Source organism: Harpegnathos saltator, unplaced genomic scaffold (genome assembly GCF_003227715.2).
Source record: "Harpegnathos saltator strain DR-91 unplaced genomic scaffold, Hsal_v8.6 scaffold54, whole genome shotgun sequence".
NCBI classification, from domain to species: Eukaryota; Metazoa; Arthropoda; class Insecta; order Hymenoptera; family Formicidae; genus Harpegnathos; species Harpegnathos saltator.
Window position 1 is genome coordinate 970,986 of NW_020230360.1, and position 15,493 is coordinate 986,478.

Below are 15,493 nucleotides of genomic sequence, written 5' to 3' on the forward strand. Positions count from 1 at the left end.
CAATTGATTTGAAATGGTTCGAAGGTGAATTTTAGTGCTGTTATAAATTTAGTACATTAGTATTACTTTTTAATATTACATGTGTCTGAAATACAAGTCACGAAATTGCTCCAGCCGCTGACTGGACATCTTATGATAAAAAGCTCGATAACTTCGAAACGGCTTACTCAAAGTAGAAAAAATTATAGTGCTTTGAAAAGGTCTGAAGAAGAGTTACAAAAATATATAATAAAAAATAGGAGGTCCTTTTTAAAAAAATTCAAAGTGACTTTGTCCTGACCGTGGCGACGCCACCCAAGATCAAACTCATAATGTCAGTAAATAGATCTTTTGAAACCGCATAATTTATATTTGAAATATTTTTTCCTAACATGCCTAGTTTTTGTAATATTTCTCCGTCCCGATATTTTTTATACACCCTGTATTGTACGATTATCGTCAGCTTCAAAAGCAAATGTATTGGTTTGACAACTAAGTAATTGCAAATCTTTTTAAGAAAATAAAAGACAATGTTTTCATAGAACGAAATAACTTTATGCAGTAATGTGTTGTTCATTTTTATCAATGACCTTTTGCTGTCTTTCCACCATAATTCTACGTTCATAAAACTTCTAGTTTTTATCGGCAAAAAACTGAACCAAATACGATTTGACATCATCATTATTGAAATTTTTGCCATTCAAGAAGGTTTGCAAAGAACAAAATAAATAATAATCTGATGATGCAAGATCAGGACTATATGGTAGATTTGGCAACACATCCCAACCAAGCTCCAATAATTTTTGCCGAGTGGCCAAAGATGTGTATGGCCTTGCATTGTCATGATGGAACACAATACCATTTCGATTTGCCAATTCTGGTCGCTTCTGCATTGCCCAGTTTGGTTAGTTGTTAAATGTATACATATGAATTAATCGTTTGGTTGCGTGGTAAAATTTCAATGTAGACAATTTCTTTGCAAACTGATAACATAACTTTCTTTTGAATGAATATCAGCTTTGGTTGTTTCAGATTGTTTGCACTGGTTCATCTTGCTTGCTCCACGATCTTTTTCGATTAACATTGTTGTAAATAACTCATTTTTCATCGCCAGTTATCAATCGTTTCAAAAACGGATCATTTTCGTTACGTTTCATAAGCAAATCGCAGATGGCAGTGCGTTGTGTTAAGTAAATTTCTTTAAGCTCATGAGGAACCCATAAATCGAGTTTTTTTACGCAGCCAAGTTATTTAAAACGCTTTTCGATGCATGTATGTGATATATCGAGCTTCTCTACAATCTCACGTGTTGTGCTATGACGATCCGCATCGATTATTGCTTTGATTTAATCGTCATCAACTTCACCTGGACGACCGGAGCGTTATACATCTTTGAGTGAAAAATCATAGTAGACATTAAAGACATAAATTTAACGGAAATATGAAATTGAAGGCTGCGAAATGAAGCCAAGGACGAGGATATGCTCATGCAATAAATTTCTTTCATCAGAAAAGAAGGGGAGAGAGAGAGAGAGAGAGAGAGAGAGAGAGAAGGAGATCAAGCCGAGACTCGTGCGCAAGATTTAATTTGTCGACGTCACAGGTAAAAAGAGGATCGCCGCAAAAAAAAGCAGGACAACGAAAAAGAAGGCAGCACGAAGAGGAATCGATCGCGGGACACAATTAAGAGGGACGAGAGATGAAATTCACTGGACGGAGTAATCGCGACGCGACGCGGCGGACGAAACGAAGACCGGAAAGGGCGGCATATATAAACGATAAATGAAACGCCCGATACGCAAGAGACGAGAAAGAGAGAAAGAGAGAAGCAAGGATTAGTCTCTCCACGTTTCCACAGTTTAAGTCGCTGCAACGCCGTCGTGTTGCTGCCGCCGTTGCTGCCGCCGTTGCTGCCGCTGTTGCTGCTTGCTACTACCGCCCACTTGCTAGCTAAACATTTACCCGGATGCGTATGAACAAGTAAAACGCATATATTAATCGGGAATTTCAACATCGCGTGTTATCAGACTCTCGAGCGTCAAATAGTAACTGCAGCAGTATCGGATCGGACTTCATCCATTAATCTCGCAGCGTTATGTAAACTTCGACAGCTCCGTGGACTTTAGCAATCTCATCGAAAAAAAAGAAGAGAGGGAGAGAGAGAGAGAGAGAGAGAAAGAGGGGGGAAGGAGGCGACATCGGGAAAACTTGCACGTCTTGAAAATAACGGGATCAGACACGTGTACATATCGGCGGACTGCTTATCCGCTCTCGCATTCCAGTTTCGCAAAGTACAAATTGCAAATTGCTCGTTCTCCATTGTAATCTTCGTTTCCTTGACAGCGCGCTCGTATCGACACGAGCGATTACGAGGTGGGAAAACGTGTAAATTATCGCCGGCGTCGTTCTGAGCTGGCCGACACGTGCGGCGTATTATTTAGAAAAAAAGAGAAGCGAGAGGCGATTTTATACAACTTTTCAGAGGATAAAAAGATCTCCTTTCTGTTTCCAAGAGTGCCGATGATATGCAAGGCAATGCAACGCAGACGAAGCCCGGGAATGCTTTGTCTAATAATAATCCTTCATTCATATATATCGATCTCAGCGCGGAGTTCTAATTATCTAAGTCTAGCCGCTTAAGAATGCTTGATCGATCGCGCGCAATCGGAGACTACTCCTCTTTACACAAAGAGGACTCTTTCGCTCTCTACACCCACCCCCTGCCCTCTTGTTCTTTCTACCTGTGTACCTACTTTTGCTTCATCAATGCCGTTGAATGAACTAACTAATAAATTGCACGCAATAATGTCTACTACATTCGAGGGCCGCGCATTTCTGCGCGCAGCGAGCTCCGTCAATCTCGACGGGGTTTCTCGCGAGTTAACAAGGTCGGCGAATGAGTCGTCAGTCAGTGGTCGGAGTCGAGATCTTCGTGCTGCCTCGCGTGCCCACGTGTCGATCTTATCACAGTACCGTTAACATCTCGTTAACGTTAACGACAGCAACATAATTATCCTAAGATTACGAAACGCGCAATCTACCCTCTCGTAGAGGGAGCGAAGTGACTTACAATTTTCGCATTAAATGTACATCATCCTGTCACAATTCACGTGCAAATCGCCGGTGGGATGAGCCGGCGGTCATCATGCATGCGCGTTTCTCGCAGTGCACAAAATGGTATGCAAACGCCATCCTCGGGAAGAACAACGCAATTCTCACTCCGCCTTCCAATCAGCAGAATCGAAGGGGCTTATTAATCGAAGGGACAAGATCGAAGAAGAGAGGGGATGCGTGCTCCTCCACATCCAAGTCTAATTCGTAACTTCTCGGGTGTTTAACCCCTTAGCTGTTGGGTGATGGAAATGCTCATACGCCCAAAGTGATCTTGACAATGGAGCTAATTAAATTACAAACAAGATGCTTTCTATGAGTTTGTTGGGTCACTAAATCTAAATTTGAGATCAGAATTCAACATGGCGGTTTCAATACGGCAGACCGAATATCCAAAAACTCCGATTCTCATAAAAGGTTTTATTGGGAGTTTCTCAAGGACGCTATTTTGAATTCATGAATCTTTATTTTGAATTTGAAATCAGCGGCTTCAGAAATCTTGGGATTCTAATTCTTATGCAAATCGAACGATTTTTTGAATTTTCGGTCCACCATATCAGATCTGTTATCTTGAATTTCGCAATTTTGACTTTGAATTTGAATTCAGCGATCTCAGAAACATAAAAATATAGTGTCCTGTTCCGATTGGTCTGTTATAAGTATTTTTTTTCTAAATGCGCGGATATTTTGGTCATCAACAGCTTAGACCACTTTTCTTCCCGCGGATGTTTCCGTCATTAAACTAAGGGGTTAAAATACATTTGCATGTGTGTGATATTGCTCCTTCGCGCCTCAGCCCTTCGATTAATGAATTAACGGTGAACATGCATTATATGTGTTGTTACGGAAAAAATGTATTAAAATTTCAACAATTCAATTCAATCTAAAAGGTCGTGATACTGAAATCCAAGATAATCTACCAAAGTACAATTTTATCGCAATATCGTAATTCTCTCGTCACATCAACATCAATATATAAGTCAGCATGACGGATTATCCTATCACCATTCGGACGATACAGCTTGCCGAAAAAGTCACTCGTTGATCTCGTCGATAATGATATTTGCAGTGCTCCCAATTATGATGAGTGCAACTAATTTTGCCTCGTAAAAATTTATGATAGCAGCCGAGCCTCATTAAATAAAAAAAAATATTAAAAAAAAAGAAACTGAGAAATAAACATTACGAATTTAAACAGAATAAATAAGAGTATTAATTAAGGGAATAAATAATGCAACATATTTTCTTGTTTCGCATAATTTCTTAACTTTTTCTTCTTAACTTTTTTCTTCCATTGGAAAGTTCCATTGGAATTGAAAATTAGAAAAAATGGTACAGAAATATTTAGAAGCCTTATGTACTTTCTCCCATCGTTTTTGGAATAGATCGCTTCTGCAAAAATATGAATCGATCGGAAACGCAGCATAAATTATTGATCACAACTTAATCGATGATAACTACTAAGCGACATATTTTCGGTATATAATCTTGTATTTTGACGCCTCTTTTATCAAAAATAGCTTGCTTATCGAAGTTTTTGCAGCTTATAAACAAACCAAAAGACTCGTAAATCACCTTTTATCGATAAAAAGAGTTCAGAACATGAATATTCTACACTTTAATGAAGAATTTTCAACGAGGCTTGGTCTCATCTTGTCATAAACGATTCCGGTGCAAAAAATAGTTGCACTCATCATAATTAGGAGCACTGCAAATATCATTACCGACGAGATCAACGAGTGACTTTTTCGGCAATCTCTGCATTATCGTCCAAATAGGGCCAGGCAGCCTGTCGTACTGACCTGTATGTTGATGTTAGCACCCTGTACAGTTGGCTGCATTAATATCTGCTCATTTGAAGACAGCAACAGTGTACTCGAATGAAAAGATATTGGCCGCGTTTGGAGAATAAAGCGCTCACTGAACGATTAGTGACTATTGGTCTTTACTGTTAGATCTTTACATGCAGACCAATAACTTTAACGTTTATTACTCAACCGTTGTGCGACTATTGTGTTTTCTGAACGCAGCCATTATTTTGCGAACTGTTTCTAAGGTAACGATTATATATTTTAGGAAAATAATACTGCGGAATATTGCTTTGATATCGAGTATTCGGGTTTCGATGTTGCGACTTTTCGGAAAATTCTTCTAGTTTCGAAATTTCGAGATTGAATTTTTCGTCACAACGCATATCCATCGAATTAATAAATCGTTGGCGTGACAGATATGTATTATTCCGAAAAAAAAATGTACTGAAATTTAAAAAATGACAATTTCCTCAAAAATCATAATGCCGAAATTCAAATATCGAATTGTCATTCTACAGCCGAGTGCATTATCTACTCAGTTAAATGCAGCAAGAGTACGCAAATAGATCAATATTAATACACTTGTAGTGTTTTCACAATAATAGTTTCTCAGTGTAATAATTGTACACGGAAAAAAAGGTTTGGTTGGATGAACGTGATATACAATGAACGAATCAAAGGTATTTTGTTTGAAGAAAACAAAATACCTGGATCTGGTGCAAACGTCAAGTGCAGTTCTACGAATCAGGAATTCTGTTTCTTTCAATCGAAACGTTTGGTTCGCGTTCATTGTTACATCAATTCCACCCATCTTTTTTTTCCGTATAAACAGACGTCCCATTTTAAATCCCTCAAGCAAATCTCTCGAAAAATATGGAAGATACGGAAAAATGTTTCAGACAAAAGTTGTATGGTTTCAAGAGGGACATAAAACAACTATATCAATTTGTTTACAGATGGCGCCATTTTCGAGATATTCACTGATCATTACTTTTCTTAAATGGAAACCCCAATTTCTTATTACACTATCTTTTTCATCAATTAATTTGAATAATTTTTTTATTTATTTAATATCTCATAAGATATTTAAGGAAAACTTGACAACTTTTTATTTAATATTTAACTTACGATATCTCGCTAACTATTTGTCGAAGAATAAAATAGTACTAGACTTTTTACTCTATTTAATCTCAAGAATATATTGTTACAATAGTACCCTAACTTTTGTTAACTTATCGACTTTTGGAAATTTCAAAATTATCAAGTTAACAAAAATCAGGATGCTATTGTAACAATATATTCTTGAGACTAAATAGAGTAAAAAGGTCTAGTACCATTTTTTCTTTCGACGATGAGTTAACGAGATATCGCAAGTTAAATATTAAAAAAGTTACCAAGTTTTCCGTAAATATCTCAAAAAATATTAGGCAAATAAAAAAATATTTCAGACAAAAGTTGTTCAAATTAATTGATAGAAAAAGATGATATAATAAAAAATTGGGATTTCCGTTTAAGAAAAGTAACGATCAGTGAATATCTCGAAAGTGGCGTTATCTGTAAACAAACTGATATAGTTGTTTCATGTCCCCCTTAAAACTATGCAACTTTTGTCTGAAATATTTTCCCGTATCTTCCATATTTTTCGAGATATTTTCCTGGAGGATTTAAATTTAAATGGGACACCCTGTATATCTTTGGAAATTTTTTCTTTCTACAGGACATGTCTCAGTATTTGGATTTCGGTATTGCGGTTTTACGGGAAATCGTCCCCCAATTTCCGCAAATTCCGAAATTTTGATTTTTTCGAGACAATGCATGTCCACCGTCGGTATGTCGAGCACGCTGGCGAGCGAGCCGGAACACAACTCACTAAAGGGAGGCGGGATGCTTACGCGAGACGAGCAATGTAAAAGGAAAGAAATAAAGAGAGATAAAACAATAAAGAGAGGCCGGCGGGAGTTGGTGAGAAGGCGCTCATTCCATTTTCCAGGGGTGCTTCCTCGTACATATCTTCCAAGCAGAAGCCAAAATCTGTCTCGGAGTCGACACACCAAACAAAGCATTCCACGGAGCCGTTCGCCGCGCGCGCTGTGACATCGAGATAACGCGGCAGTGCGTGAAAGCTGGTGGCTCTGATTTTTTTTGTTTCCGCCCAAGTGCAAGCCTCTCCATTCCATTCCACGGCATGGCAGCGCATTCCAAGCTCCGATCAAGACACAGGGAGCGATTTTACACAGGTGATTTGCCGCTGGGTAATTTCGTTCTTGACATTTTATCCGTATACAGGGTACACCCGGCAGGGATCTCCCCTCCTTCGCCTAATCGATCAAGGTACAATGCGGACGAAAGGAGACGATTTATTAATCAGTGATACCTCTACGATCTCGTTAGACGATCTTATATTGTTTCGTACGTACATATATCCTTACATTTTATATACGATCTCTGTTATTTCTTTTTTGTTTTCTTTTTTTTTCCATTTGTTGTATGTACATACATGTGTGTATACATGTATCGCATCACATATCTATATTACACATATCTTGGCTCAGATTTTTTTTATGCATATATGTATACACGATATATTCGCACAAGGTGTCACACGTTGAATCTATTGTCCATATCTCACCGCTCCTTAATTTGACAATGTCATGCTAAATGCCGCAAGATACGCTCCAAGAGGAGAACATTGGATTGATATACATTTGCACATGTCATTGTATATTTATATATATAGTCGGGGATGATATATATATATATATATCTTTTTTTATTATCATGTGACTCATACTTTCGTCGCATTGTAGCGGCGGGGATACAACCAGTAAGCGGTCCAACATCGAACATCGCAAGCTTGTGTGTGTTTTATAATGCCTTGTGCTGGTGGATGTGTCGGGGGATCTCGGGGAGGTCTGTGTCCGGCGCCGAAGGTCACACGATGTGGGACATACAAAGCCTCTGTGAACATTGTGCATTCGGCATCAGTGAAAGCTGCGTGACAAGGGCGATGAAAACGGCGAGAAATGATGGGGCGAGGGTGGGGTGGGGTGGGGTGGGGTGGGGTGGGAGGAGGACAGAATTCAGGCTTTCGTCGTCGGTCATGCTTCGCCGCGATCCATCGTGTCCCTCGTGAATTCTCCGCAGGTAACAGCCGCCTGTCAGGACGTCGGCCGTTACCTGCGTATACTCGTTATACGATTAATTTCATCGAGTGATCGAAAGCAGCAGGAAAAGAAAACGCGTACGCGTGACAATACACACACACACATACACACACACACACACACACACACACAGACACCGATCGATAGGAAATAACGTTGAATCCACGAAAACACGTGAGTCACGGCGAGTCACGCGCGTCATTGTACTTCTCCGGTGACGATCCACTGCGGAGAATATAACGCGGTATTTCCACCGCTCAGCCGGCGGTGAGTATTCGCGACGGATCGCGAAAGAGAATTCAAAACTTAGGTGGAGAAGAGCGACGTCGACTCGACTGTTCCAACCAACGGCGTTGACCAACGGGCAACCGTCCCGTTGGCCCGATCGAGTCGACACTCGCGAAGGGACTAGCCGCGAGTGGAACGCGATCAAACTCGACGTAACCGCCGAGTAATTACATGAATCACACCTCCAAGCTGGAAGCAGACTTTAACCTTGGAGATTCGCCAGAAAGAATTACACGTGCCGCAACTTGCGGTTACAGCGAAGATAAACCGGTCTGAAAGGTCCGGCCGGTTGGTTGTACATGTGGACCAAGAGAACTTTAGCTTAGAAACCAGGCTCCACCCACGACCGGACGAGTGATCAGGACAAGGAACTGTACATAAAGACAATGAAGAAGGTGAGAAGGGATGGTGGATGATGGCGCGATAAATATATCAGCCGATTATCAATGAGAGCTTTCCAACGGATCAAGAGAAAAACAATCGATATATATATATATATGTGTATGTATATATATATATATATATATATATATTGACAGGTGAATGCACTCACCGCTGCTTCGTCTTAACGCGACGATAGCGGTGATATTCCGCCGGGTCGTTGGGGTCGAAGCCCCGGCGATGTTTCGGCGGAGAAGACATGGCGGCCGCTTTCTTAGTTTTGCCGTCACTCGGCTTGGCGGTGCTGTTGTTGTTGTTGTTGATGTTATTGTTGTTGTTGCAGCTGATGACGGCGCAGACGGTGCCGTTGCTGTTGCCGATATGTAGGGAGGTAAGCGGCGGCGGCGAGGGTGGTAGTTGCTGGGCGGACGGGCGGTCGGCACTGCCGGATGCTCGCTCCGGAGCGTGACAGCGGCAGCCTGATGATGCTGGCGGCTCGCCAATAACGAGGACACGTTCCCCGTGATCGACGTGGCTCTGGGGCACCGCGTTCAGCTCGTGCCTGGTAACCCTACCGGCGCCCGGCCCACCCATTCAAACCCGCGATGATCGCCGCCCGCGATGACTCCACCTCTCCGACCTCTGTGACTACCCCTGCCGACGACCTCGCGCACCTTCTTCCGCTCACAAGCTTCGGCAGCTGGCGGTTCGGCCGGCCGACGACGGCTCTTCTCGCTCTTTGGCCTGACTGCGAATTCACCGGGCCGCGGCACCGAGCACTGTGAACGCGCCGAGGGTGACCACGACGAAGGGCCCGTGGACGCGCCGCCGCGTAGCCGGGTGGGAACCCGGCACGCCGGATCGCCCGGACTCATACACGCGCCACTACTGATTGATCTCTGGCTGTCCCTTTCACTCGGACTCGTACACGCCACTCATCCGACTTCCGGGAGGGGTTAAGACGCGCGCCCCCGACAACGAGCGGCAGGAGAGGGAGGAGCTGGGGGCAGGGAGGAGACACGCCAGAAACGCGGGAGACTACGAGGGTGGCAACGCGGCTGCGACTGCGGGGGAGGACAGACGGTGCAACAACGTGTACACCAATAGCAGCAACTTCAGCAACGACGACGACGACGACGACGACGACGACGACGACGACGACGACGACGACGACGACGACGACGACGACTACGACGACAACGACAACGACGACGACGACGACGACGACGACGACGACGACGACGACGACGACGACGACGATGACGACGACGACAACGACGACGACGACGACGACGACGACGACGACGACGACGACGACGACGACGACGATGACGACGACGACGACGACGACGACGACGACGACGACGACGACGACGACGACGACGACGACGACGACGACGACGACGACGACGGTGGCGGCGGCGGCGGCGGCGGCGGCGGCGGCGGCGACGTCGACGACGACCACGTCGAGAGATGCTGCGAGATGACGCGACCCTACTTTCGTCCCGCGATCACGCCGACTCACTTGACGCGACGCGACGCGACGCAACCTTCCGCGACCCCTTCCCGCTGCGTTGATCCGCCCTTACTTCCGCCGCGTGGTGGCAGCACCGCGGCGCGCGATGAGATACGAGGGTGCAACGACGTACGGAAATTGGAAAAGGGTGGTGGCACCGACGACTTCTAGTGCACCGAGCCGAGTTTAAACGTGGATCGGCCAGGTGGAGAACGGACTTGCGAGCGAGAAACGCGCGCCCGCTGGTCACACGACTCGATCGAAACGTGGGGAGATCCCGCTGACACCGACTTCGCGGCCGCGTCCTCTCCTCATCTGGTGCAGGGAAACACACTCGGTCGGTTGATAAACAAGTCTAACTTGGCCCGTACCGGTCAGCGGGATCGTCGGTGACGCGGCTAAGAACGCGCAGGTACGAGGTCAGCGGCGCAGCCGGCGTCGTGGAAAGCCCAGATGACACAGCTTGAATTGAATCCATTCACGCGAACAAGCTGTCATCGGTTCTAACTTGCCACTGTAAACCACCCCCTTCGCGCCCGCGTACCATGTTCCTGATTTTCGAAGAAAGAGATTGGTGGCAGCACCGCAGACCACGAGACGCCAGCGGAGCGACGAGTGCGACGCGACGGGCTGGTCAAGGAGGGTAGTCGCGGGGGTGAAAGGCTCGGAGTAGAACAGGGGCAGTGGGATAACCCCGATTAGTTGGTAGGAGGTGTGCGAGCAGGCTGACACGCCGATCGGAGCGATAATAACTAACCCTACCTAGCCACGCACGCACTGCCCGATTCGAAAACAGTTCTATTTTTCCTTCTCGTTCTTTCATTCATTCTCCCTCCTCCTCTCTCTCTCTCTCTCTCTCTCTCTCTCTCTCACTCATAAACACACACACACACGCGCGCGCGTATACACACATATACACATAATTGTCGTTGAGTTTCCAGAGCGTACTTTCAAATTGAACAGCATTTATGTTTCGTTTTAAACACGAATCTGTGTCGAAGTAACTCTCTTCGAGGGAAGAGATCCAACAACCTTCTACGTTCCACTTGTCTTTCCGTTTCAGAGCAAGAACTATCGCGATTGAAGTTCCGCAGTACCTAAAGTCAAAAGAAGCAACTCGTCCTGAGATCGATATTCTCGAGAGTTTTGTCAGAGCAACAGCTGGACAATAAGCTCGCATTGCTTAAAAGTTTCCATAGAATTGTGACTACGATTGAGAAGAACAATCGCGCGATACGTCGAGAGACAATACGTCAATCGATCGCCCGTCGCGATCGCACGAAGATGCCGACTGAAAACGACTATTAGCCACCATCCGCTTCAACCGTCACCCCCAAAACATCCGAGTCCGAACGCGGGCCGCTGGGTGGCAGCACAACACCAGCTGATTATTGTACGTGGAGAAAAGCAGGGCAATGATGAAACGCTCGAGTCGCGAGATAGATCGAGGATGAGAAAGCATCTAATAATAAAACGGAATAACCGTCTGTAGTTGACGAGCTCGCGGCTCCGCACGAGTAAAACACGTGGCGATGCAGTCCGTTGATCGAGTTGGCGATCGGCCAATCTACTCCACTCGAGTTTGCCTTTAACCGCTGTATTTGGTCACACGGAAGATGAATGTAGCGACCTACACGATTGCGCGCACCCAGACCTTCGCGTTCGCCATTCAATCTTCCCGGTTGGAAGGTCACACAGTGTCTTTCGCCTTTCCCGCTTTTTCCCGCGGCCTCCTCAAGGCCACTCGCAGAAATACAATCGAGCACCCTCGTCGTCGTCGTCGGACTCAAAGATGTACAATAAAACTCGCGGGTTTAATAGCGATATAAGTACGAAATATTTCAACGAGATATTTCTTCGCCGTGATTTGATCTACCGTAAGGAGAGAGAGAGAGAGAGAGAGAGAGAGAGAGAGAGAGAGAGAGAAAAAACGTGATCTCACCAGCACGCTTCCGCCGACAGTTGGAAGATGGCGGTGTTACAAGGCGCCGCAAAGCGCCACAAGCACCTGGTCAATATCAGAAAACGAGGCTCACCTGGCACGCTAACCTCGATTCGAAAGCGGACACGATGGTTCCGTGCAGTCGCGCGCCGTCCTGCACGAAAGGTGTTCAGGGATAAGGTGAAATCGCTATAACTCCCATAAGCGAGCGCGCAATTTTTAACAATGAGCAAAGGAGGAGCAACAAAAAGAGAAAGAGAGGAGAAATCGTCGGCACGGATATGACTCGTGCCCGACGATTCGGTAATAACCGAATAACCTTAATGGACTCGTGAGTCTAAACGCAACTAAACGAAACGAATCTGAAGTTGCGGATCCATTAAACATGCGGTGACATGAAAATTACAGCTGGCTAAAGTTAGCTCTGCAACAAAGTAATAGAATTTCAAGTAGAACGTCACCACTATGTCCCCACTATGTCAACTGAGTAACATCTTGTGTAAACCTAAAGAAACGCCCGGCAACGACCGGCGATACAGATATCGACCTTGTGAAAATGTGTGTCGACAATTTATCAAATGTGGACCCAATTGACCGCATTGAAAGAGAAGGCACGCGATACGTGCGTCCATTTCGATCTTTAAATTCCACCCGTAACTTACGTTTCATCCGACATCTCGGGAGAGACCCATGAGAGAAACGCGAGATATCTTGCTTACATCCCTGAGCGACCTACGCGAACAAAGTTGCTGTATTGAAACGTTAATAAACATGCGAAGCTCTACACATTGCCGCATGAAAGAAAGGCAGAAATAGAGGCGCAAAGTAAGCGTCAGTGGTACAAAGTCATCCGTGTTAAACGTGCTGCGTAAGTAGAGCTCGCCAATCAACCTTCGATCGTTACAGTAGGGGTAGCTTCGAACGGATTACACTGTTCTCGCCAACTTGCGCGCAACTAGGACGACTCGATTTCGTTAACTTTGAGGCTTCGTGTCGTTGAATCCCTCGCGACTTGTTTATGGTTTGCTTCGAGTTAAGAGTCGCCCCTGTTTCCCCCCGCGTCCCTCCTGCACCCTCCGTCCAGGGTACAAGGGACGAGCGGAAAAAATGCTCTCGCCTAAAGTGCCGCGACGAGGAGGCTGACGAGGGCAAGCCCCACAAAGAGTCTTTGATGTGACCCGACCGGGCCGACTCTAACTCGACTAAAACCTCAACAGCGGTGGATCGATCAACGAAGAGCCTCTCGAAAATGTTAGACGCTCTGGAGTACTATTAGCTGCTCAATGAAGCGAGCGAGTTTCCGCGCGGTAAAAGTGAATTCTGCCCGACCAGCTCACGTGCCTCACGCGCGTCACTTGAGGACGATGTTGACCACCGCGAGAAAGTCTTCCAACTGATCGTTGCTGCATTGAATAATCACCCTCGTCACGATGCACGGGCATCTAGTGAGTAGAATTTTTCCCTTGGCATCTTGCTCTCGCGATCCCGCTCTCTCTCTCTCTCCCGCTGAGCCGTGTATGCAATTCGCTCGTGAACTAGGTGAAGATAACCAGAAGAGAACACGAAACAGCCACTCATACCAGAGATCCATCTCACACGTCTTCACAGCCTCTCACTCCTTTAGGTCTCTCTCTCTCTCTCTCTCTCTCTCTCTCTTCCTCTCCCTATCGCTCCCTCGTCTCTCATCTCTCTACCCACCCGTCGTCACGTGACAGAGAAACCTGTCGGAAGATAATACGAATGCACCATCCACGAGCTCCCCGCGAAAGCTTCCGGCCCTTCGTCTAGGTCAAATTTGCGCGCACGTTTGCACGTGTGTATCGATACGGCTTGCGATCGGCTTTGGTATCCTCGGGACAGAGCTCCTGCAGACTCGACCAATCACTGACGCGAATGGTAGCACGGCGTCGGTATGACTGACTTCTCTCTCCTGACCCGTCGTGCATGACCTGCACGACTTATGGTAGGCAACCACCCGAAGGCGTATCCGTGGTTGGTCAGCCGGTCGACCGTTCGCTTCCTTTCTTTCTAACTCGCTGCCGCGGTCTCGCGTGTGTATCCGTGTCGTATCGTGTCGTGTCGTGTCGCGTCGCGTCGTGAACGCTCTCGTCAGCAGCATAAGCAGGGCTCCGCTTCAGAAACTGGAACGCGCCGGTACCGCTGATGAGATAATGCATTCGCCTTCGATTTATGGTAGTATTCGATGTGCCACGTAGTGACGTAGCCGAATCAAACGTGCCTTTTGAAGGACACGTCGCCGGGAAGGATACGCGGCAGGAGGCCTCCTTTCCCCTTTCCCCTCCGCTCGAAGCCGAGGCTTCGATGTTAAACCCTACATCTTCGTATATATATATGATAAAGTGATTAATAATGACGCACTTATCCCTTCGCGTCAGCTTTTGTCCGAACAGATACGTTCATCTCGTGACAGGACATCTCGTGTCCTTCGATCACTCTCGTCAGTCACCGAGAGACAACAAGATGGAGCGAACTTGTCAGGTGGCACAACATCGCTATCGTAGAATTCGCAGATTCCCCCGACTGCCCTGCGCGCGTCCCCGAGACCTTTGCCTAGCGCAATCTAGAAAGGGGGTCATGGTCTCTCGACGGCCTACAACCAGCGATTATTGCCGGGATTATTTCGCTCGCTCGAGAGCTCGCGGAAGCTCCACTGATAATGGCGCGCATTATAGACCATTGGCGACGCGTTACAGAAAGCTTCGGAATCCTCCGCGGGGTTAACCATTTATGGAACGGCGCCCCTCGGTACGCCGCGACGCGCTTCGCGGCCGAGTGTCGGCGACCCTAGATCCATTCTGCCCTAGTATTCCAGTGCGGCCGTCGAATATGCACGACATGCTATGCGTCGACGACGCTGACGCGGCTGGCGGCTGGCGTGATACACCGATATCGACGTCGCGCCTTTACACGGGCCGCGCGTTCCGAGAAGATATGACGAGGAAGAAAAAATTGGAGAAGAAACGGAAGTTCGTCGCGAAGTTCGACGCCAGCGACGACGACGATCCGTCGACAGCCTTGTTGACACCAACTCGCGATCGAGTCGTTTCGATCGGTCAAAACGCCGGATAATCTGGATTTTTAGCGATTCTCATACCGCGCTGTGGGCCAAGTACTGGACAAAAATCTATTTCTGCACCTATTTCCAAATTTGTTTTGCAATATATTCCCGTTTTCTTAAAGTAATACTTTGTGCAAGCATAACGTCTTCCATGATGTTCTTCTTTTCATTTAGTACTATCAACGTAGATCAGAACTCAAATTCTACAATTCTCATAGTATC

General features: G+C 46.1%; 2 protein-coding genes across 9 annotated transcripts in view; both read right to left on the reverse strand.

The window, feature by feature from the left end:
* shaker (potassium voltage-gated channel protein Shaker) overlaps positions 1–15,493 on the reverse strand; it is a 176,524-nt gene that overhangs the window by 98,503 nt on the left and 62,528 nt on the right. The gene's annotated exons all lie outside the window — the stretch shown is intronic.
* Positions 6,647–9,910, reverse strand: LOC105190543 (uncharacterized protein DDB_G0285189). 2 transcript variants are annotated; one of them, XM_025303368.1, is made up of 3 exons: positions 8,907–9,910; positions 8,536–8,724; positions 7,764–7,859 (listed from the first exon to the last, which is right to left on the reverse strand). In XM_025303368.1, the coding sequence occupies exons 1-2, from the start codon at positions 9,326–9,328 to the stop codon at positions 8,712–8,714; spliced, it is 435 nt and encodes a 144-aa protein (XP_025159153.1). In that variant the 5' UTR covers positions 9,329–9,910; the 3' UTR covers positions 7,764–7,859; positions 8,536–8,711. The 2 variants fall into 2 exon arrangements, with proteins under 2 accessions (XP_025159152.1, XP_025159153.1); XM_025303367.1 differs by lacking the exon at positions 8,536–8,724 and having other exon boundaries at positions 6,647–7,859; positions 8,907–9,907.

Excerpts from the sequence above, each read along its gene's own strand:
- LOC105190543 (XM_025303367.1), bottom strand. The coding sequence starts at position 9,328 with ATGGGTGGGCCGGGCGCCGGTAGGGTTACCAGGCACGAGCTGAACGCG. Across the intron at positions 7,860-8,906 it reads CGCGTTAAGACGAAGCAGCG|AGGCTTTGTATGTCCCACAT; the intron begins GTGAGTGCATTC and ends CAATGTTCACAG.